This window comes from Heterocephalus glaber, unplaced genomic scaffold (genome assembly GCF_053883595.1).
Source record: "Heterocephalus glaber isolate CG9 unplaced genomic scaffold, H.glaber_assembly_v1.0 deba00000546, whole genome shotgun sequence".
Lineage (NCBI taxonomy): Eukaryota > Metazoa > Chordata > Mammalia > Rodentia > Bathyergidae > Heterocephalus > Heterocephalus glaber.
Genome location: NW_028258147.1, coordinates 3,408,848 through 3,433,448, shown reverse-complemented (window position 1 = coordinate 3,433,448; position 24,601 = coordinate 3,408,848). Strand labels below are relative to the sequence as shown.

Below are 24,601 nucleotides of genomic sequence, written 5' to 3'. Positions count from 1 at the left end.
CATCAACAAAATTCAAAATATTTTTTTTAAAACACAATAATGCTACTTTGCGATGAAAAATCTGAAAAACAAAAGTGAATCCTTACAGGTGACTTTGTAACAGTACAAAAGAGAAATGAAAATGACTTAGACAAAGTTTTGTCAACCTCAGCACTATTGACATTTTGGATGAAATAATTCTTTGTTTTAAGGGGCTGTTCTGTGCACTGCAGCATATTATTAACATCATGGGCCTCTACCTACTAGATGCCAGTAGTAGCCCAGATGTTGTGACAATCTAAAAGGTCCCCACGGCCAAATGTCTCATAAGGAAAAGAAGCAAAATCTCTCACAGTTGAGAACCACTGGTTTAGACTAAGGTAGAAATATAAATGGTGAAAGGTTATGGATTTGCAATATATCTTTAAAGTACAGATATCAAGGCCAAATTAATTGGAAAGGGGAAAGTGAGGACATGTTGTGACAATCTAAAAGCTCCTCAGACACAGCCAAATGTTTCATAAGAGAAAGAAGCAAAATCTCTCACAGTTGAGAACCACTGGTTTAGACTAAGGTAGAAATATAAATGGTGAAAGGTTATGGATTTGCAATATATTGTAAAAGTACAGATATCAGGGCCAAATTAATTGGAAAGGGAAAAATGAGGATATAAAGGCAAGAAGAAAGAATCAAGAATAACTAGTAATCAAAATTCTAATGTTACATTCATCTTTTTGCTAAACTAACATCACTTATACCTTCAATAGTTTAAAGAAAGAGCTTTCTAAGACAAACTGAGATGGTGTTGGACAAGTTATAAAAACTCACTTGGATAATGGTTTGGGCTTCTTTTATTCAATTCTATAAAAACTAAATTGAACAGTTGACAGATATATTCATAAAGAAATGAACGATTTCCAACAAATTATGGCAAAATCTACAGAAAAAATTAATCTTAAACTACTATTTGACAGTCCTTTGACAGTTTTAATTCAAAATATAGTCATGTGAATTAAAAAAACAAAAACACCAAAAAAGTCTTTTCATGTGTGAATTTCCTCACAAACTAAATTCTTTATTTATTGAGCTGCATAATCAAATACTGGTGACTGTGATGAAACCTGTAAAATGTTAACCTTGGGTAAACTTCAAAAGAGGCTCAGACAGAGCATTCATATGACAGGAAACATCACTCTTGGACCAGAAAACAATTTAGCTTCTGAGACTCTCGATACCCAAGTGAAAATGAGTGTGGTTTCAGATGCCAGATTGCCTGGGTTCAACCCCAACTGCTGTCCTTTTTGGTGCTGTAACTGTAAGCAAGGGAACTTCTTTGTTTCAACCACTTTATTAACAAAGTGAGGAGATCGACAGAAGAAAACCTGCCTCACACAAATGCGGTAAGGATAAAATAATTTTGGCAAAGTGCTTGGATAAAGGAAATGATTTTAAAATGTGAGCTATTACTATTATATATGATTACTTATTATCACATATTATTACTATTAGAAGTACTACTTTTATTAGGGAAAGTCTTCTTAAATGATATTTATTACCCAATCTAAAATTTTCTTGAAATTTATATACAGTATACAGAAAAAAGCAGTTATACAACATTACTCAATCTTATTATGCTTAAAAACTATACACACACGCATGCACACACACACACATATATATATATAGAGAGAGAGAGAGAGAGATTTCCCCGATATGATTTTGGGGGGTGGGGGGGTGGGGGAGACACAATCGTAAAACACTTGGCAGAAATGTGCATGATTTTATGATGGAAAGAGTCAAGGGGAGAAAGAAGGTGAAAAGGGGTGCATATTTCTTTGCTAAACTTTTTTAATAAATCAGTATTATCCCTGTAGTTGGAGAAATGGCCTTTCTTAGTCAAACTTACCTGGTTTGTTTGTTTAGTTTTTTTGCAGTGTTAGAAATCAAATCCTGAGCCATGCAAATATTAGGCAAATACTCTTATCACTGAGTTACAACCTTAGGTACTCCTACTTGGTTCTACAGAAATAATAAAGGAGTTCCAGAAAGTGTTGAGTTATGGTCTTTTAATTAAGATATTTTTTCACATTAAACTAGTGATTTCAGTCACTTTTTTGGGTACTATTTTGGTGTGGTTTCATTTTAATCCATCAACCTCACCAGAAAGGCAAAAATATGTTAATTCATGGATATTTAAGAGGCTTTCTTTTAATATAATCAGCACTCACAAAATGGTTCTAGGAAATAAACCATCTAAAAGATCCATTCTGAGAAGTTGTGATGGAACCTGAATTTAACTCGTAAGTGAAAACATTTACATGGCTAACTGCCATTTCTATGCTTTACACGTGACATTAAAATCACACTAAAATCATTTCAATGGGATAAAACGAAAATTTTTCCAAATGAAATGGCTGAAGCCTGGAGGCACTAGACAGTCTATATGTAAGGAAGCAATTGTAAATAGTGTATAACTAATAAATTGCTCTCATGCTAGTTACACACATTTCAATGAAGGAACTCAATCCTCTTGTTCCAAAGGCAAACTACCCCAGGAGCTAACTTTTTTAATCAATTAAAAAACATGTAAGTTTGTAGACTAAATGTGATGACTTTGATTGTCATGTAAAAGGCAAACATATAGAAACAGTACTACTGTATAGTACTATACAACAGCAAAACTAGGGGCAAACAGTACAACCAAAAACTCAACACATCAAGCAATACAACCAATACAAAATAATGGTATAAATCAAAATCTCCTGGTTTTTTTAAAAGTCTAAGGAATAGAAATACAAAATGATTTCTGCTCTGAAATCATCTATTAAAGTGAGTCTTGCTCCTCTTCATTGCTTCCTGACTCCTGAAGGGGGGTTGACAAATTCTCCCACCATGGATGGTGCTTAAGTTGCTCCACTGAACCACAACTCAGCAGACCACCAGTGGGCACATGTATGCCTCACTGACCAGAAGTAGATACTCATCTTTAAAGTTTACAAGGCAGGATACCATCTGCTTCCACATATTCCCCACTGAGCTATTAAGAAAAATGTCTGTCTTAAGCTAATAAGAACTGAACTAAAAGGAAATTCAGATTGCCACCATCACTAAAAATGTGCACACAAACAAGCACTGAATAGTAAACTGTAGCCTATATTTTTAAAAAATTTAACTTTAAACAGATTCTCAAGCATTTGGTCCTATAATAAAATTTTTTTTAAATAGCATACAAATTTTAAAATATCATACAGGTCACACTTTTATCCTCCTCCAGTGCTAGAGATTGAACCCAGGACCTGGCACATACTAGGCAAATGGTCTGCCACTGAGCTACATCACCAGTCCCCACAGATTGTTTCTAAGAAACTTCTTATTTAAAAATGGTTTAGAAGGGCAGGGGATTTAGCTCAGTGGTTTCGCCACCTGCTGCACAAGCGCAAGGACCCAAGTTCAATCCCGGGTACAAAAATAAATAAATAAATAAATAAAAATAAAAATGGTTCAGAAGAAAAAATCCAAGTAAACACTTGTTACTCCTTAATATAAAGTAAATGAAAAACTTTAAAGAAGGCACTCCCTGTACAGAGAAATTAATATTACGGGGTAGGTAAGAGCACAAATTCTGTAAAAACAAGGGTTCAAATCCCAGCACAACATTTTACTAGATATGACCTTGGGTAAGTGTCCTAGGCCGTTCCCTCATTTAAAAAGTGGGGATAATGGTAATACCTCCAAAATAAAGATGTTGTGAGGATTTGAAATATACACTAAGTGGAAGAAAACAATGCCTATTTTTATTATTTTTCTCATGTTGGGCATATGTGTTTTCTACGCTGAAATGGTTTTCATTGATAATGCAATGACTTTACCATGCATGGTCTATGTGTATGTCATCTATAAACTATAACGAAAGTTTTTATGAAAGACAAAAGATACCTGCTTCCAAATAAGAATGGGATACAGAAGAATATGGGTCCTCTCAATAAAATGTCTAACAGAGAAGAGTCACTCTTAAGAGTTTTCTCCAACCAGGAAAAGAAGGGGAAGAAGTAGGGCCAGAGATATAGCTCAGTGGCACCATGCCTGCCTGGCAAGCACAAGGTCCTGAGTTCAACCCCTGGTTCCGCAAAAAAAAAACCAGAAGGGGAAGAAGTGATTACTTAAACTGGAAAATGTACCAGTGATTGGAAATAATATAATCCTGACATAAAAACTGACATTTGCTTTACAACTATGATACCAGTACTCCCTTTTAGCTTAAGGTTGAATCAACAAAGCTATTAAACTGAAGAGAGGAAAGGAAGGAGATGGGCGCTCTCTGTGTATTTCTCCAGTATTCCCATAGTTAATAGTCTCTATAGAAGGACCTCACATTCTTCTACACTGTTCCTACACAGCATGACCAGCAGGACAAGCAGATGGCCTCCAGGAAGCCCAAGACTAAGGACAACCAGAGCTTGACCCAACTTATGTGGATCACTGCCCATAAAAATGGACTTTTGGATTAAGGAAATGGACGTTAGGCCAATGCCCACTCACTTTCTAAAATGAAACAAAACTGAATCTACTCAAAAGTGCTATGTGGATTTTAAAAATGTACTTCTCATACACAAGGTGTCTAAATCTGAGAGCAAATAATCCTGTCCCAGGGTTTTTTGAAAGAATCCTACACAGCAAGAAGGCCAGCGATGGTGACTCTAAACTCTCTAGGAAGAAAAACAGTGAAAATTTAATCCCCAATACCAAAAAAAAAAAAAGGAGAGAGAGAGAGAAAGAAAAACAGTGAAAAAAGGCTAACAGAGCTCTTAAGTATCCAGTCCTAGATACAATCAGTGAGCACTTAAATCTGCTTTATATCAGGTTCCATGTTGGATTTCCTTTGAATAAATATTTACATAATGATGAGAGACAACAGAACTCTTAGCACCTCAGCAACAGTATGAGTAGGGCTAAGAGGCAGCCCAAGTCTAGTCTGATTCTCCTGCGGACTAAAAACGTTACATATGTCTATCTCAGTCACCTGCTTTTATAAAACAAAGACAAAACTGACAATAAGCATTAACAGATTATGAAAGGAATAAATGATTTATAGAATATACTACAACTCCCTCTCCTACTCAAAAAATGAAAACCTAGATTGTTCCAGGTAATGGAGAAACTTCGACAAGGACTACTATAACAACAGAACACTGAGAAATGAATTCTTAGAAACTTCCAAATGCAGAAACCTGCTTTGGCATAAATTACTTCAAACACTATGCTTCATGAGTGAAAACACTACAATTACTGTCAAAAGAACCATTTGAACAGAAGTAGCTGAACATCACTGCTGCTATTATAACTAGTAAAAAAGTTACAGATTTCTATGGCATGTTTGATTGGCTTTGGTTTTCCAGATTTGAGATTCCTGCCATGTAAAAATAGTTTCTCAAACAGGATTCAGAGCAGGAATCTACAAGAGCAGAGCATCAATAAAAAAGAAAACTGAATTTGAAAAAAGAAGTAAAAAGATATGAATAAAAAACAGACTGAATAATCTAACTCTGTGTAATTGTTGGTTATAGAAAAGCAGTTGTCTCTATTAAAAATAGAGAAATGTCACTTGAAGAAAAAAGATGAAAGTAGCAGATGGCACAAGATTCCAAAACCTAGTACATAAACACCACTTATGATCATCCTCCCATGAAAAATACTGAGTGGCTAGGATGTGACTGTCTTATTACATTCAGAACGCTTATGTCTTTATCTACTTTGAAGCAGAATGAAATGGTAAAGTATGGGTATAAAACAACAGCAATTCAATAAGTGGGAGGGAGGATACTAGAGCTAAAATGAAGTTAATAAGAAAACTCTAAAATAGTGGAGATTTTGTACTCCAGAAACATTGCTTAAATGTTGAGGCATGTGAAGGAATTTCTGGGGTTAATGCCAACAAATCATCTACTTCGTACAATGAAGCCTGGCACTAGGAAATAAGCCCGTATCTCTGCACAGCAGTCTGAGTTACGTGGACATAGAGGGTGCAACACTGAAGACTTATAACTCAACTTTCTGTAACGAACTTCTTCCCAAATATTTTATAAATTAGAAGTGAGAATCATTTGTGCTAGTTGTAACTGACATGAGAAAATACAGACTGCAAATTGATTTAAGGTTACTTCAAAATTATGCCTTTATGATAAGCCTTGGTAAATACTAGTTATCAGCAGTACTTGTTCCCTTAAAGTTGATGTGTTTTCTTAAATTATTATGAATCTAGAAATTATATGCAGGTTGAAGGTCTGTAATTTTCATAACTGTGTAATTTGTGTCTATAACAGGAAAACAGTGTTTAACACTACACTAAATTAAAACAAAGATTTATAAGACCGGTATCTATAGTCTTTGGTTAATGTTTAATTTTAAAGGCATAATTTAATTATTTTCTGTTCTTATTAGGCTATATACACTCACTATTGCATGTATTTTTCCATTTTTCATTATTGTAACAAAATATCTGAGAGCAGGCTAATTTTAAGAAAAGAAGTTTATTTAGCTTACAGTTCTGGAGACTCAGTAATACGATGCTACCATTATCTCAGCCCTGGTTAAGGAACTTCTGGGGGACAGACAGCACTATGGCAAATGAGTATGAGGGGAAGGAGGAGGGGGAAGTAAAAAAGAAGCAAGAGTGATTCAGGGGTCAGGAATTTGGGTAAACTGTAAATTGTAAATTTGCCTTAATCAATTTATTTTGCTTACTCTTTCCTTTTTATGAATACATAAGTGATGTTTTAAAAAGTCCAAAATCAGTCTTGATGAGCTGTTTCAATAAGAAAACCCTCGGGCTGAGGATTTAGCTCAGTGGTTCCACCGACTGCCTTGCAAGCACAAGGACCCAAGTTTGATCCCTGGTACCAAAAAAAAAATAAGAGAACCCTAAGAGATACACTATTGTTATAATTTGCAGCAATTTTTTTCTTTGTGGTACCTCTTAAAATCAATAACAGCTTCAATTTAAAGGAATTCAGCCACCCACTATTCATTCCCCTTTGTTATGGAGCCCTCACTCTGATCACCTTTTGAGGAAATACTTCCCACTGTGTACAGTTATAGTAGTACCCAGTTCTTCCTTAGCTAATAATTCTCTACTATTTCTTTTGATTCTTTTGAACTATCTAATATGCTTCTAAAATTTCCTTGCTTCCTAAGTTAAGCAGTGCTAAATTTTAATCTTTCAACCAAAGAAACCTAACAGAAACAAGATGCTTATTTGAGTTACCTAGATAGCAGACATTCCAAGGTTTCTTCCTCCCACAAAGTTCACCAGACAATTAAAAATTTTACTGTTTTTCCTGGTAGAATGGATAGAAGTGTAGGTGAAACAAGAGCTGTTAAAACCGTGTGATGGATTATGGGGATTCATTTTACATTTCTCTGGTTGTAAGTAAACTTAGAATGTACCATGAATTTTAAAGGGGGAGAGGGGTAACATGAAAAGAACTAGAAAAAAGGATTTCAAATATTTTCACAGCAAAAACATGATATTTGAGGAGACAAATATGCTTACCCTGATTTGAACATGACACAATGTATACATCTATTGAAGCATCACATACTACCCCACAAATATACACAATTAGTCTTTTTTATGTGTCAATTTCTAAAATAATGAAAAGGACTTTTTAAAAACTTTTTACTAATAATAAGTATTCTATAAAAGAAAATATCACAAGCAAAATGAATTCCAAAATCCTTTTCAAACAAGTGTATGGGAGACTTTCAATTACACATGCCCATGTTCAGATCTCATGTGCAAAAGAATTAGTTGACAGTTCTGTGTGCATTGGGATGAAAAGAGGACAGCTTGGTAAGAAGGGCATGTGCAAGCAACAGTACAATGGCACAAGCTGCCATTTTCTAAACTGCTTGTGAGTCTTTATTCAAATATAGCCAACAGATACAATAATGTACAAATGCTCTGTCACTCCAAAAGGTTGCTTTTAAAAGACTGAACATAAAACTTTCCTAATGCTTTTTTCTAAGGTTTCTTCTCTGGTGGGTGGAAAAAAAAGAAAGAAAAAAGTATCTCTTGATTCTTCTAAGAACTATCACATAGATGAACACAGACTTTTTGCCAAGATTTGACAGCTGGAAGTTTTCATGAAGGAAGCTTCAAACAAAACACTTTTTAAAAAAGAAAAAAATATATATAAAGGCTGTGCCACCCTCTACTCTCCTTAAAGGTGACAGAAAATAAATTCTTTATCAATAGTCATTTGTCCAGATTAGAGCTAGGCTGCCAAGCCCATTCCACATGAGATATGAAATTGGCTCTCACTGGCACCTTTTATTCATCTCATCAGCCCTTTCTCTTTCATGGACCAAGGAGAGCAAAGGGGACTCGAATAATGAAGGAAACACACAACCAATAATAGTTATTTTAACAAAACCCTACACTAATATGAAGAAAAAGGAAACAAACCAAAACCTATGTGAAATGTAACAAGCAAAGTAAATCTGAGCATAACAAAAAATCCTTATTAAAATAAAATTGAATTAAAAATAATAAAATTGCAAACAAAAAAAATCCTACCATAACATGCTGATTTTGTTTGCTTCTTAATGAAAGTGATTTGAATTTTTTTAATATTTAAACTGCACTATCTAATTATATACTCTAATCAACCTAACCCAATTAAATAATTATAAAACACTACATGGGAAACTACTGAAATACACACAGACCCTTTGGCAATACTAATTATATCTTGATTTTTTAAAACCTAAGCCATAAGCCTTCTCTATTTCCTAACAAAATGGTAGTCCTAATCTATAACTTATATTCTGATCCATATGTTTTGTGCAAATTGTGAGTTAGCTTAGCAATTTGCCAAAAGAAAAAACATATTTGAGAACGTTTTTCAAGCCCTTCATTTTGGGGATGAAATACTTCAGGCCCAAAAAGGATAAATTATATGTTAAAGGATGTATATGGCCAGTAAGGACTACAATCCAATTCAAAGATTCTCTATGTTAGATCTCTCACACAAAACAGGCAGTCCAAAACAAAAAATACATCCTAACAATCTATTTAGAGATAGGCATGTGTCTAGTGCTCACAGTAAAAAGACATTCCATATGACCATATAACCAGAATGCTCTGTGCTATATGCAAATGTCAGAAATAGCACAGATGGGAAGCACTTGACTATCTTGGATTAAAATGTATTCTCACATTTTTATGCATAAGTATAAACTTTAAGTCTTTAAAAAGTAGTACTTTTTAACTAAAAAAAAAAAAATATATATATATATATATACACACACACACACACACACACACACTATCTGTGCCATTCTGTACATTGCTTTTTTTCAGTTCATAGCTCTTCAACATCTTTTTGGATCAGATATAGGATCTACTTGACTATCTAGTATTCCAATGCAGACATGTACCATAATTCATCTAACCAGTCCCCTAGGATAGTCATTTAGATTGCTTCCTGTTTTCTACCATTATAAAACACTTCAATGAGCCCTCTTAATCATTCATAATAATATCAATAATAAAATGGAAGCATGTACATAGAAAAAAATCCAGAGTAATAAATGTTAAAAGAGTAGGGATTGCAAGATGGAATTATAGAGGATTTTAATTTTCAATTTGACAAATTTTTGTAACATGTTAATTTTCAAGTGAGTACAATACTAATTAGTCCTATTCATTCAGGTACTGTGTATGATATATGATGTTCATCATTAACTATAAAATTATTTGATATATAAAAGCAGGCAATTTAATTTTCAATCTTAAAACACATTTTCAATAGATTTAAAAATTACTGAGGAATCGTCAACATAGTCCTTATATATTAAGAAAACAAAGCTCAGAACCCATTTAATTAAGAACTATCAAAAGATATAATGATAATTTAGTCAAGTTTGCAAAGAGGATAACACAGGGGGTCTAGTAGGCAGAATTCAAAACCAAAACTCACCAAGTTTGTATGCTTAGCACATTTTGAAGTTCAGTCATACACAAATAATATCTTATTACTGCACTAAAATCTCTTTAAGATACTATGAAACTCACTGTTTCTGATTCTCAGATTCCTTCTTGGCTCGCTCCAATGCCAGTTCTTCAGCCACTCTTCTTTTCAATTCTTCATCAGAAACTAGAATCATCAAAGAGCAGAAAGAGATAAAATAAGTGCCTTCCTAAAAGCAAAAGCAGGAAAATGCTCAAGAAAACAAAGCAGAGATGCAACTGAAGGGGAAGTTTTGCCAGGTGGTCAGTGTCTCCTTGGAAATTCCTAGGCAGTGTGGAAAAGACCAATTAGTGCACTTCAGGAGTAATTTAATCAAGAGTTCCCTGGTGACCTAGAAATTTCCAAACCTGCCAGTATTTATAATAAATTCAAGGAGCTACTTACTGCCCTGTGGGGACTAAGACATTAAACACAAATTCTTTAAAATGACGCTCTAGCATTAAAGTCTGACAATCACATGTAATGGTAGGTCAACCTACCCTTAAGGGAATTTAGAGAAGAAAAATGCACCAAAATCTTCTCTTCAATATTTAACAAAAATCATTCATTACAGAGAGAAGATTATCTGTATTTACATTAATTTTTCCATGATTTATGAAAAAGGCACTTATGATTTACGAAAATTCAGAAACCATATTTTCTAAATTACATGCCATTCAAATTCAAGTGCAAATAACTGCAGAGAGACACAGAACAGTCCTGAGAACACAGCTGAAGCTTCCTAAATACCTGCTGACTTAATTTAAAACATCTGGTCTTCGCAATTAGAAGATTATTATGACGTTTTATAAAGCCTCTTTCAGTTATGATGGTAAATAAAATGGACAAGTTTTACATGCTTCCTTAAGAGCCTCCTATAAGACATAACCAAAAAATATCCTTTCTTCACTAGAAACTTACTATCTACAATTATGACCAAGAAAGCACCAGAACCATTTGGGATGATCTGGGAATACAAACAGAACTTCAGCATTATTTCAAAAGATTGACCCTATGACAGTACTGTATCTACTCTTTGCATAAATTATTGATAATTTAGACATTATATTTGCCTTGCCTTAAGGCATATGCAAAAAATTAATGTATAAGGCACAAAATCCTTTCAAATACTTATCTGATACTAAGGAATAACAAAGACTATGGATGAAATTATAAGGATATTTTCTCACAGAAGTGTACTGTCAGAAAACATAATGTTAGAATACCATCAAGAAGGTGAAACTATAACCCACAGAATGGAAGAAAGTATTTGCTAATTACACAGTTGACAAGAGACTTATATCCAGAGCACACAAGTGAACAGAGTATACAATGTTTAAAAAAAAAACAACTCAACCCAATTAAAATTGGGCTAAAGACAAATTAGGCATTTCTCTAAATATAAATGACCAATAAATACATGAAAAAGTTTCTCAACCTCTTTAGTCATTAGTAAAAGGCAAATCAAAACCACAATGACATGCCACTTCAAGGAACATGATAGACAATAACAAGTGTTGGTGAAGATATGGAGAAACTGGAACCCACATACACTACTGGTGTGAATACACTATGGAAACAGTTTGGCAGTTCCTCAAAATACTACACAGGGTTACACTATGTCCCAGCAATTCCACTCTCAGGTACTACATACATTAAACCTAAAACATGTCTATACACCCTCCAAAAAAATGTTCATAAATGTTTATAACAGAAATATTCACAATATCCCAGCAATGGAGAAAATCTAAATGCTTATCAGCTGACGAATGGATAAATAAATTGTGCTATCACAGTTTAACAGTATTCAACCATGAAAAAGAATGAAGTACTGATACATACTACAACATGGATGAAACTCTATTATGCCAAGTGAAAGAAGTCAGACACAAAAAGCTACACATTATATGCATCCATTCATATGAAATGTCTAAAATAGCAAAATAGTAAATCTATAGAAAATCACAGAAGTAACTGCCTGGGGTGGAACACAGACAAAGTTGGAGGAAGAGGATGACAATGACAACAATGACGACGAGGATGAGGAGCTAATGGATACATAATTTCTTTTCACACTGATGAAAACGTTCTAAAATTTGATTGTGTGATGGTTGTATAGCACTATAAATATGCTAAAAACCACTGAACTACATACTTTAAATAGGTGAATTTTATAACACTTCAAGTATATTTCAATAAAAGGGAAAAAAAGGTGAACAAGGAGGAAAAAGCAAAAGAGGAGGAGAAGAAAGTAAAAAGAAAACAATGAATAGGAAAATCAAGAAATAGAGGAAACTCTAGTTGCAGTTTAATCCTGGAAAGGCCATCAATAATCTAATGGACTTTGGAAACATTACTGACCTCTGTGAGTAGCAATTTTCTCAAAAGGCTGTTCTCTAATGTCCCTTCCAACACTATTCTATGCTTCCATTTTGCTTCTCTCTCACTTCATAGTCTGTAACATGAGAAAGACACAAGTCTCTACTTTGAAAAGTTCACATAAAATCTAGAAAAACACACTACAGCAGAGTATTTTATTTGCATTCAAGCAAATCTTAAAGTTAATCAGTAAATGTTTTCAAACAATACAAATAACAGCAGAGAAATTGCAGGTGATAGGTAATATCTAAAAAAAAAAAAAACAATCTCCATAGTTTATTTTCCTACTAGCCAGACTTTGGGTAAATAATCTTCCTGAATTTTGGTTTCCTCATCCAAAGACAGGACACAAGGGTGGGCTTGCTAGCTATGAATATTGAACTATGCACTCCACAAGGTAATGATTTTCACAATTTAATCTACTCAAAACATGTAAAACTGTGGCACTTTTTTTTCATATTGTACACAGTAGCTCTAGAAAAAAAAAACTTAAAACACATTGTCAATCTATATAAGCAATTTTCCTCGTGTAGTTCAAATTATAATAGCAAAATTTTTCTTGAGCAAAATTCAACATTCTTGATCAAAATCCAATTTAACTCAATTAAAGCTAGGCTTTTATAAGTCTTCAGTATACCATATCTAAGTATAAAACAATGAGATCACTTTTCTAAGTGAGCTGATAAAACAGTCTGCTCCTCTTTTTGTGATTTTTGGCATTTCCCCCCATCTTTACCAAAGTATAATAGACAGAAAAATCATATATATTCAAGGTGTGAAAACTATGCAATGATTACCACAACCACATTTGCATATCACACCTAGCTATCATCTGCATATGCGTAGAGTGAAAACACCTAAAATCTGCTCTTATCATATCTCAACAATAAAATATTATAAAACAAAGTCAAACGTAAGTTATGTACCCCCCAGAACTTCCTCATCTTATAACTGAAAGCCTGTATCCTTCAACCAACATACTCCCATCCCTCTCCCTATCTAAAGCTTCTGGCCACCACTGTTCTGCTCTCTGCTTCTGAGTTCAACTATTTTAGGTGCCATGTTTCAATAAAATCATGCAATATTTGTCTTTTGACATCTGATTTATCTCATTTAGCATAATGTTATATCTTCATAATGTGTTTTATGTTCATTATACAGAGGAAAAGTCAAATGAACAATGACCTTATTACTCAGATGTGATCAACCAGGAACAGAATGATAAGGACACAATTATCAAACAGTGACCAGCTTAATGGATGCAAAGAAAGCCATGCAGATGAGACTGTGCAGAAGCAGTGGTAGGGGGAGAAAGAAATCCAACTTAAAGAGTTTGCTGCTTCTTCCATACCCTTCTGCCAGCCCTTAGCCCTGCCACTTCCTGTGGGGTAAGGAGAGACCTGGTGCAGATAAAGAGCATCAATAAGAAGCATCATGGAGGCAGACCACAAGGGAAGGCAGAAAAATGGGAACAGGAAAGCACCAGCAACGAAAAGGGCAAGAAAGCTCCAGGAACAATGCCAAAGTGGGTAAATAAATTGGGTGATATCATTCCTCATCAGTAAAAGGACTAATACACAGCTGTCTTTCTAATGCCCTATTTCCAGAAAAGAAAAAAAAATTACAGCTTTCGGTCTCAAGCCCAAGGTCACACCTGAAAAAGTAATTACCTTAGCTACAGTCAAGATTTTAAAATAACAAAAGATAAAACATGACCTAGCATAAAGAGTTTAAAATAGCAAGTCAAAGCACAGGAAGGAAAATAAACCATGTAGTAATGGGTTTTGAGCAGATCTAAGCTTCATGTTATTTGTTTTTAAATCAATAAAATACAGAAAGCAACAATATATTTCTTCTGATAGGTCTGATCCAAAGAGCATAAGGGAAAAAGATACACCATTTGGAGACCACTATTTAAAAATGGCCTTTCTGAAAACACTTTCCAGCTCTTAGGATCTGAACATTTTCTCAAATAAAACTGTTATTAAACTAAAAGGTCACTGTTTCAGGATGGGCTATTTGAAAGGAAGCATAGGAAAGGCCAACTTTGCCTATTAGCACAGTGAGTTTCCAAGCACATCTTTAGTTAGAAACTGACAAAGTTTGTGAAATGAGAAAGAGAGGAAAAATGAGAAATGTTCAAGCCACATAAATCAGTGCTGCCATGGAAATTTGCAAAACTATTTCAAGTTCAGTAAATATGGTTCTGTGACTTTTACATACATACACATTTTCCCTTTGAAATGTGTTCAGGCAAAAGAATATTTTCTTCATATATTTGTACCCTGTACTTTTTTAAAATCTCAAAAAGTATTTTAATTTCTTTCAACAGCAAATGAACCTTAATAAACACAAACACTGGCAATTTGCCACTTAATTATAGATGATCTGACACTGACCATAAAACATGAGAGAAAAAGTCAAGCATTGCAATTTCTTGGTTACAGCAAGTGTGGTCCTAAACTCTATTTGAAACCATTATTGAAAATAATAAATAGTTAAATTATTAAATGCAGATCATGATTCCAAACAAATTTTTGATTGCTTGTTTCTACTAAACAAATGGGTTAGCTGGTCCAAAGGAATAGTCTTTCCTCAATCCCTAGGAATCTCTTAATTCTCTTAGTCAACTAAATTTCTAAGTTATAAGTTTGGAATTAAGATTATATAAGAACCTCCAAGACACCTTACTATATACTTAAAACTGTGACTCCACGGTCTTATTGCTCTGAGATAGTATAGCATATATTCATAACAGCAATGACTCCAAAAGATGGAAAGACTATAAACTCAACATCTATGAAAAAATCAAAGATTGAAAATGCAACCATGATCTGAGATTTACACAGATTCCTTGGACCTCAAGGGACATGTCAATTCCCTTTGCAACTTTCCCACCTCATGAGTCCTCTTTACTTCATTTTGTTTGCATAAACCTTGCACATAAAATTCCCTCCCCAACTGCAGTATTTCTTAAATAATCTTTACAAATTGCTTAATAAAAATTATGGCTTTCCACTTAGAAAAATGCCAGTTCTTTTGGGATTTTTCCTTTACTACATTTCTCTTTTTGGTTTCACTATTTGGCGATACATGTCATGTCCAATTATATAAAGCCTATTATTTTCTATGCTTATTTTAAAACACTGAAGGAAAAATTATGAAGATCTACTATGAGAAGAAAATGAATGTACATGATTGCATAAAACATAAATGTATGTGACTGCATAAAGCAAGCAGATTTTAGATGATTCTGACTCTCCCAGTATTGGGATAGTTGAGCTAAAGCTTACAGCATAAGATATAAACAAATTAAATTTTCAGCTCAATAGAAACACCCATTAATTTTATAATTCCAATAAATTCATTAATATGAAAAGAGAATTTATTATTTAAAAATACTAATGGAAGCATCCATGCAATCAATGAAATTCAACACACAGTATATTAGAACTAAATGACTCACAGCATGTGCTGCAGGATAAATTTTGCCCTGCTCCTTATCTTCTGGAAAGGCACAGGGTTTGATTAGGAAGAGAGTCCAAAAATGACTAAGATAAATCTCAGGGGTTAGAAATAAACAAGTAACAGTTTGCCATTTGTGGCACAGTCTCTGTGGCAGACATACCTGATTTAAACACACATACACACACAAAGAAAGAAAATAAGTACATTCAACCAACAATTACCTTCACTCATATAAGGAAAATGTATCTTAAAACTGCCTTTAAAAAACTGCCATCTATCTACATACCTAACAGGGTAACTGTGGCTCCTAACACATTAAAGTTAATGAAAATGGCAGAATGAAAATTCTTAACAGCACATTCATAATCATAAATACTGTATCAAAAGGCACAGTGTTACAAAGAGTTTGGCAATCTAAACATTAACAGCATCAAGTTAATGGTTTATTTTGTAGTATTACTGCTCCATCAGGATTTATATACCTTCGTAAATTTCTAATTTGAATGGCATAATATGCAAATAATGTCCATTTTATTGTTTGCTTCACAATAAACATTCATAGAATCCAGCTCCATGTTCCATTCTTTGTGAAAACAAACATCAATACTGGCCTGCAGAAGCTGTATAGTAACAAACATGTTCGTAATTCATATTCTACAGTTTTCACATTTTTAAGCCAACAATTCGTAAAACCAGTATTGAGAATCAGATACATTTAGCATTTCACATCTTAATAACCTGAATAATAGTTGCAGGATCTCACAAACCCTCTAGGAAAATAAGATCTATAATTTAAATTTAAAAATAATAATTACCCCTGGATATTGCTTTTTTGATGCATAGCTTAATTTTTTGTTTCAAAAATGGATATATTCTGTTCACTGAGAATAACACTATAAATTAAACAGCATTACCTCTCCAACCCTAAATGAAGTACAAAAACAACCCAAACCTGTTTTCCATTTAATCCAAAGAGTCAAAGGTTTCTTTAGAAGGAGTGATGAAACACACAAAAAAACCAAGCTGGAAATGAAGAGAGTTCAAGTCTTGTTTTGGCTTTGCCACAATTAGTTTTTGTGAATTTGCTCCAAACACTTCATTGCTTTAGGCCAAGATGATCTCATCTGTAAAATTAGGACTCAAACTAGCAAATTTCTAACATTCCTTCCCCTTCAGTAACTGTGTTAAATGGGAAACTGATGGATTGAATTTCAAGCTTGAGCCTCCACTTGCTCCAGAAAGCCACTAAAATAAAGGTAAAGACATAACAGTCTATCACAGACAAAATACATTGTCAGTTGTTTTCCTTGAAGTGACAATTTATTCATTTACAAAAATTGTCTTTCAGGTATCCACCCAGCAAAATATTGTACCAAAATAGCCTCTAGGCTTTACAAACAAACCAAAAGGTAGGGGTGCCTAATGGGAGACAATACTGTGCAGGCTTCACTAGGCAAACATCTGCAGATGTTTAATAGAAACGTGTTAATTGTTTGATTTGTTGAATCAAACACCAGTCATTTGGTAAAAATAAGTCACCAACTTTTAGGGTAGTTTGGGAAAGATTTAGAAGAAACATACACACATTGCAAAATCATATACAATTTAAGTATAAAGACAATGACTTCTACAAAAAAAGAGAGACCTCAGGGCTGGGGATTTAGCTCAGTGGTTTCTCCACCTGCTGTGCAAGCGCAAGGACCCGAGTTTGAGCCCTGGTACCAAAAAAAAAAAAAAGACAGACCTCACAAAATCTCCAACCCACTGCCAACATCATCAGGTTTTTGTTCCTGGTTCCTCCTTTACAAAACACCTGGGGCCATCACTTACCAACAGCATGTTGCTCATAAAGGAAAGGCCTGGATATTCATTATAAGAATATTGTATTGGCTATAAAGCTTCTGTTTCATTGTTTGAGCTCCATTTTCTGTTTTCTGATCAACCATATGTTACTTTTGTTTAATTTTTTTCCCAAGTCAAATGGCCTCTAGGTATAACCCAAACTAAAGAAATCCATCAACTCACCAGGTAGTAGATCCACATTGACTTAATCCTTACATTAAAAGCTTAGAAGAGACCGAAGGCATATAGAACAGCTCCTACTATTAAGAAGATTAAGTAGATCTGAATCACTAAAGTTGTGCTACCAGGGTTCTGGACAAAGAAAACTAAATAAAGTCAACTGTAGTTAAGGAGGTGGGTGGGACTTGAGCAAGCTCCTAAATTAGATGGAAAGGAAACAAACAAAACTTGTTTGTAGGTAAAGACAGAAAGGTAAATTATGCTAAATTTCGGTAAGCTTGGAAACTAGGCAAGAATTTGGAAATGTTAAGAAACACGGCATCATGGATAGTTATAAAACCTGGGAATAATTTAACAAAATAATGTGGTATGGAAAATTTAATCTGATCAAGGTTTGCAGACAGACCTGGGAGGGAAAGTATAAGGCATTAAATGATTTTCAAAATGTAACTAACTCTACCTTGAGCTCAAAGCAGCAGCACCTCCAGGGAATGTGTTAGAGACCTACAGAATCTGGAAATGGGTCCCAAAGGGTGTGTGTAACAAGTGCTCCAGGTGATCCTGACACACACTGAAGTCTGGGACCCTCTGGCAAATGATGCGGAGATCTTCAAGTAGGAGACTATGAAGATGGAGTCTAGGGCACACCTTTCATTGGGAAAAAAACTGATAATCTAAGACTGAGAAATGAGAAAGAAAGATGTCAAAGGTGCACCAAATGCCAGAAACTTAATACCCATGATAGTCAATTAAGTAAATAAGGTGAGGCTATCTGGGGAAAAAGGACAATGAGCTCAGTTTCAGACATATTCAATTGAAGATAATGGTAGAACCACCATAAGGAATTGTAAGCAATTAGTTATTGGAACCTAAAGCTCAGATCTGATTTGAGACTTGGCTGGAAATGCTGATTTGGGAATGATTATTACATATCTGAGCTCAGTGAATTCTCCAGGAAGATCTATGTAAAGGAAAAAAGTAAAAGACTAAAGAATAGGCCTTAAATTCATCAGATAAAGGAGGAGAGTGAAAGAAACATTACTAGGGACAGAGAAGAAATGGAATGCAAAGGAAAAAATGAACCAAGATGGCACACATAGAAATGATAAATAGATTTCATCCCGTGTGCCAATTCTGATCAACTGGCAGTGGCTGCCTGAGGTGCTGTGTGTAGGAGGACTCTGAGGCCAAGTCCAGGTTCAGTGAATTAATGTCTACGCTGGGCAGAGGAGGAAGGCCTGGCAGCATGGCTGACAATTACCTATCATTTCATGGAGTGCATGAAACTTAGATTGTGTGAACATCAGGAATCAGTGGGAGGAGAGCGATGAAAAGCAGTAATTATAGACCTATTCAACAAGTTCAGAAATGAAACAAAAAAGAGTGGAAAATTATAAATAAAAGAATTTCACAAGTAGTAGAAATTGACATGTTTGAAAGGCAGATATAATCAATAATCTGTTACTGAAGATACTGATGAATGCTATTCATTATTTCTCAAAAGAAATTTAGAGAATACAATGTATATATCTTTATGAAGATAAAGTAACAGACTAAATTAGCATTTATATATTATACTCTAGTCCATTTTCTAAATGACCATTCTGATTCAGGTTTCATAGCACTTTTTTAAAGAATATTTCATAACAGTAAAACAAAGAGGACAAGACTATTTTCACATGCTAAAAAAAAAAAGCTTTAACCAAGACTAATACCCTCACCTAAATTATTTGCTTTGGTGAATAGAACATAAAATACCATTGTTATCTAAATTTATAAATCAATCTTCTCTCTTCCTATTGTTATGAACTAGTGTGTGCTTTCTTGACAACATATGGTATAATCCCGAAATCTATTACACAATAATAAAATCCCTGAATTGAACTTAGAAACTATTTAGTTCTTTAGGCTCAGATCAACGTTACTTTCTACGGGAGACTTTTAAACTTATCTTTGTATATAAAGTGCAAGCAAAGCAAAAGACTCAAAGTATGAAAATGAAATCTATCTTCTAGTCTACCTAACTTTCTACAGTCTTGGGAAAGGACAACTAAGCCCTGTCTCAAGACTTTTATTCTTATGAATGAAAATAAAATTTGTGACTCAATTATAACCCATTTTATAAAGATAAAGAGACCCCTATGTCTACACACTGGACCTCTATTAGACAACGGAAATAGTAGAAGCACCCCATACTGTCAGACCTCTGGGCTTCAGTGACTTTCTTTACAGCCCATTAAGGCTGAGATGCCAAAAGGACCTATTTAACACTCTAGGTAACCACTGCAGAACAATGGCTCCTCCTGGGAAGCTATAAAAAAGCAATTCAGATTTTATACCTGTGCTTAATTCATATTTTATTTATGATAGTTCAAATATATTAAAATGCCAAGACAGCATAGTACATATTGGTATATCTTTCATTATGCTATACTGCAATATCCTGAGCTTTGTTTTTTATTTAATTCACATGTTGATAATTAGATCAGCTCTTTTGAAGTCAGATTACAATATCTATGGCTCTGTTATTTTTTCCTTCATCTGAAGTAACAAATCTCCACTTAATGTTCAGGAAACACCATTTCAGTGTATTCAAATGTAGTTATAATCTCTAATAAAACCAAAATAATTCTCTATGAAGCACTGAGGAAGCTCTGGTACTTAGCTGATCACAGCTGATTTTACTATCTTTAAATTACAAGACTATGAACAAGGATTTCAAGACCAAAACACGATGCTGTCTTTCATTTAAATGCAAGAATGTATTTAACCTTTAACAGTAAAATAAATTATCCACAGTAAAGTCAGACTGCACCGATCACAATAAAAATATTTATTCTGATTATAATCATAATGATGCACAACTCTCCTTCATACCAGTGTTATACAGCAGAAAGTGATGGAATTTCTCCTTATCATCAAGTGGCATTTCAGTTTTGTACTCTACGTATTATAGGTGTCATTCCTGTAGAACTCCTGGGATCATATAAAATAGCAACGAAAATGGGGGTTTTCCATTCAGGCCAGTGGTTCAAAAAAGGGAGTCTCCATTCAGGCCAATGGTTCTCACCTTTCTAAGACCCAATTCTGCTTTTTATTGTTTTTTGTTTTACCTGCTGGGGATGCAACCCAAGGCCCCACACATACTACACAAGTGCTCAACCTCTGAGCTACATCCTAGGCCCTAGTTCTGCTTTTTAAGAGCAAACATGTAATTACTATCCTGAAATGAAACAAATAATAATCCAACACAAATTTATAATCAATATAATGCCCTAAGTGTAATATTTTAAAGCAAATTAATTTATAAACTTACAATAAAATAATGGCATTTCACTATGTAAATGCTGAACTATAGAAGATGTTATAAAAGTTTAAACAATGAGTATATATGTGTTAAACCACCACAAATGCAAAAGCTCTAGGTACTGCTACAGAGTAACTGCACTTCTGGAAAACTCAGTAATTTTACAACCATTTTCCAGGCTGGGTAAACAGGTTTTCAACTCCAAGAATTTAATGGGACACCAAGGAGCTGAGGACACAAGACAATTCTTTGAGTGTAAAACTACCCCAGATACTGCCAGGCATCCAGATGCCTGCTGTGCAGCTAGAGACCAACAGCTTCCCCCACAAATGTCTCAAGTGCCTGAAGTGGTACAGTCCTTTCTAACTGTCCCACAACTGAGCACCATTCTTTTAGTTAGGATAAAATATTCATCCTGATGAAAAAAGAAAATGGAAACCAAAGTACTTTATGGTTTGCATGACCACTGACAGTAGAATACTCCACTAACATTAGTACAGATCTTTCAAATACAGATAAAAATTTGGAGATGACAACAAAATGCCCTCCTCCAACCTGATCTATACCTATAGGTGCCCAAGCATTATTTACTAGCTTCCTCTAACTCCATATTCACTAAAAATATACTTTCCTAGTCTCAAACAGATCATCCTGAATTTCCTTAAGGTATACAAAATGACTGCTAATTTTCAAATTGTGGGGGTTTTTTTCTGTCTTGATACTTCAAACTATATTCTAGAAAGACAAGCGCTCCGTGACTAATTCAGTGGAAACAGAGAAGGTGGGTACGGACTGTAGCCTAAAGAAAGATCCCAGGTAGCTGTGCGGATATCACAAGAATGCACACAGATACCACAGAGATACAAAGTAAAACTCATCTTCCCACAAACCACTCAAATGCTTTCATTACTAAACACTTATACACACTTCCACATTAGTCTTTAAGAGAACAATTTCCCAAACACAGATTTTTTTTTAAGCTGACACACTTCCCATCAAAACTATCTACATCTCATAGCTCTTGACCAATTAAAAGTAAATGTTTCACAGGTGACAATAGCAGAATTAACACTGAACAGTTCAATAAAACCATATTATTATTACATTGAAGGAAAATGAGAAAACGATTTACTTACTCTAAATCAATTTATAATAATTCAGAGATTCATTTTTGAAACTAAGGAAGTGAAGTGTTTAGTAAGGAATAATTTCTCCATAAACACCCAAAATAAATTAGCTTTCACAATAGCATCCAATATGAAACTATCAAGAATAAATGGAAGGAAGACAGCAAGAATGATTACAATCTAAGCATATATGATATTTTAAAAGAAATGTACTTAGAAGTCAAGTACGTTGAGCAACTGGGTCCAGTCTTTTAAAAACAGTTACCAGGTAGAAGTCCCTAGGAGAACTCCAGTATTTAAATGAAAGTAATAATTACAAAATCTACTGATTCGCCATAAATAATTTCCAACATGAAGATTTCATAAAATAATCTGCTAAGTAATCCTAGATTTTTCTCTCAGGAAATTTTCTTACCAAAACCCTCCCCAACTCTCATTCTATGCCCCATTTCCCACCAGTTAGTATAAGTAAACATGTCTTCTCTAATTTTATAACAAATTATAAATTAAATTATCCCAAATAAGATTTAACTACATGTTTTAACACTTCTAAATGGTTTTAACATATTTTATCTCAGTTATATAGTTGTTTATAGAGAATTTAACAGGAAGAAATTAGTCTAATAAGGCATTATATATATAAAATACAAAAAATTCTTTTAAAAAATAGTATAAAATGGTCAGATTTAGCTGGGCATGGTGGCACATACCTGTAATTTCAGCACTATGAAGAAGCTGAGGTAGGACGATCCTATGTTTGAGCTTAGCGTGGGAATTTAGCGACTTAGCTTCTCAAAATAAAAAAATAAAAATTTTAAAGGACTGGATTCAATGCCTCGTATTGAAGGGGAAATGTTCAAATTTAAATTTACATGAATCTGAAACGAGCTATGAAGTTTTGAGAATAGTGTAACATATACATGGAAGACTTTCATTTTACATTCACAACTATCATGTGTATGTGTTGTGGGGAATTGTGTATAAATCACAGGACTGCCAAAATATACGGCATATTAAGTTAGATTCAACTGAAGTAGATAAACAGAACTTGATGAGAAGTACACCAAAATAATTTTAACAAAATAATCAGTTTTACAAAGCTCTATACTCTCCCAACTACCCTCTGTGACATAATTTCTTACCTATAAATTACCAGGTAAGGTTTCTCTTGTAGATGAAATGTAGCAAACTGAAGAAGTATGTAATGGACACCATTACACTGAAATGCAAAGCAACTGAAAAAGCACTAACATTTTATTTTTAAAATCCTGTATGATGCTGTATAATATTTCAGTGAACAATACTGTATTTTGTAAAAAACCATTTAAGCCATATATTCTTCAGTATGTCAACAAGCTAGGAACTGCAATTTTTTTAACTTACGGAAAAAATCACATAACAAAAAGAATTCGTGATGTATCTTTCATTAGGACTCAGGACCTGGCTTGATATCCAAGTCTAATTACAAAAATATTTTAGCTTCTGATCACCAAGGTGCATGTATCTATTATAAATGAATCTGATGTGACAGTAACAAGAACTAATTTCAATCTTTCATTGCCTTTGAACACTGCTGAAGTCACAGATTAGAATGAATGATAAGGAGACAAAAGGGTAAAATAAAATTGATGTTGATCAAGTATCTTCTAAAAATTCATTTTCATGGCAAGCTTAAATACCTATTAAATCTCCTATAAACATAAAGGGTGGTGGCAAAGACAAAGATGCAGACAATGAGTTAGGGCTATATATATCTAAATATATATCAATATATAGATATATATACATAAAATAATAAAAAAAACCTGGAAGAACACTAAATATCTCAAAACAGGAAAATGGTCAATTAGTAATATAGAACAAAACATAATAAAATAACTATGCTAATATTAAGAAATATACTTTAAGGGATATTAGTTCTATGAAAAATTCTCCTAAGTGAAAAAGACAAGACATGAGGCTGAAAATACTACTTGGTTTTCATTTTATCTTTGAGTCTGTTCAGCACTGAAAAAAAACAAGGAAAACAAGAAGTATACATATATCTATATGCCCTGGAATGATACATGTCAAAATATTAAGAATTTTCCTTTCTCTTGGTATATATGACTGTATTTGTATCAAAAACACAATTGTCTTTCATATTATTTATTTTTTAAAAATGCATACATAGGCAAAATTCTAGCTTTCAAAAAACATCTTTATTGAGTGTGGTGACACACATCTATCTGCAGGCCCAGCTACTCAAGAGGCTGAAACAAGAACCTAGGCTTGAGCCTAGGTTCAAGACAACCTGAGCAATGTTGCAA

General features: G+C 33.9%; 1 protein-coding gene and 1 long non-coding RNA gene across 7 annotated transcripts in view; one reads left to right on the top strand and one right to left on the bottom strand.

Annotated features, from left to right (window-relative positions):
* The window catches only part of Chchd3 (coiled-coil-helix-coiled-coil-helix domain containing 3), a 276,433-nt gene that overhangs the window by 206,840 nt on the left and 44,992 nt on the right, over window positions 1-24,601 (bottom strand). For all 6 annotated transcript variants that reach the window (XR_015448681.1, XR_015448682.1, XM_087204525.1 and 3 more), the window contains exon 3: window positions 10,055-10,136. Coding sequence is in view for 4 of the 6 variants with exons in the window: in XM_087204525.1 (XP_087060651.1) it covers window positions 10,055-10,136 (82 nt within the window). In the remaining 2 variants the exon portion in view is untranslated. The remainder of the gene's footprint in view (window positions 1-10,054; window positions 10,137-24,601) is intronic.
* LOC110344243 (uncharacterized) lies at window positions 1,144-24,049 on the top strand. The gene is made up of 3 exons (XR_002386682.2): window positions 1,144-1,379; window positions 4,377-12,354; window positions 13,530-24,049. It is a non-coding gene; the product is annotated as an uncharacterized LOC110344243 (long non-coding RNA).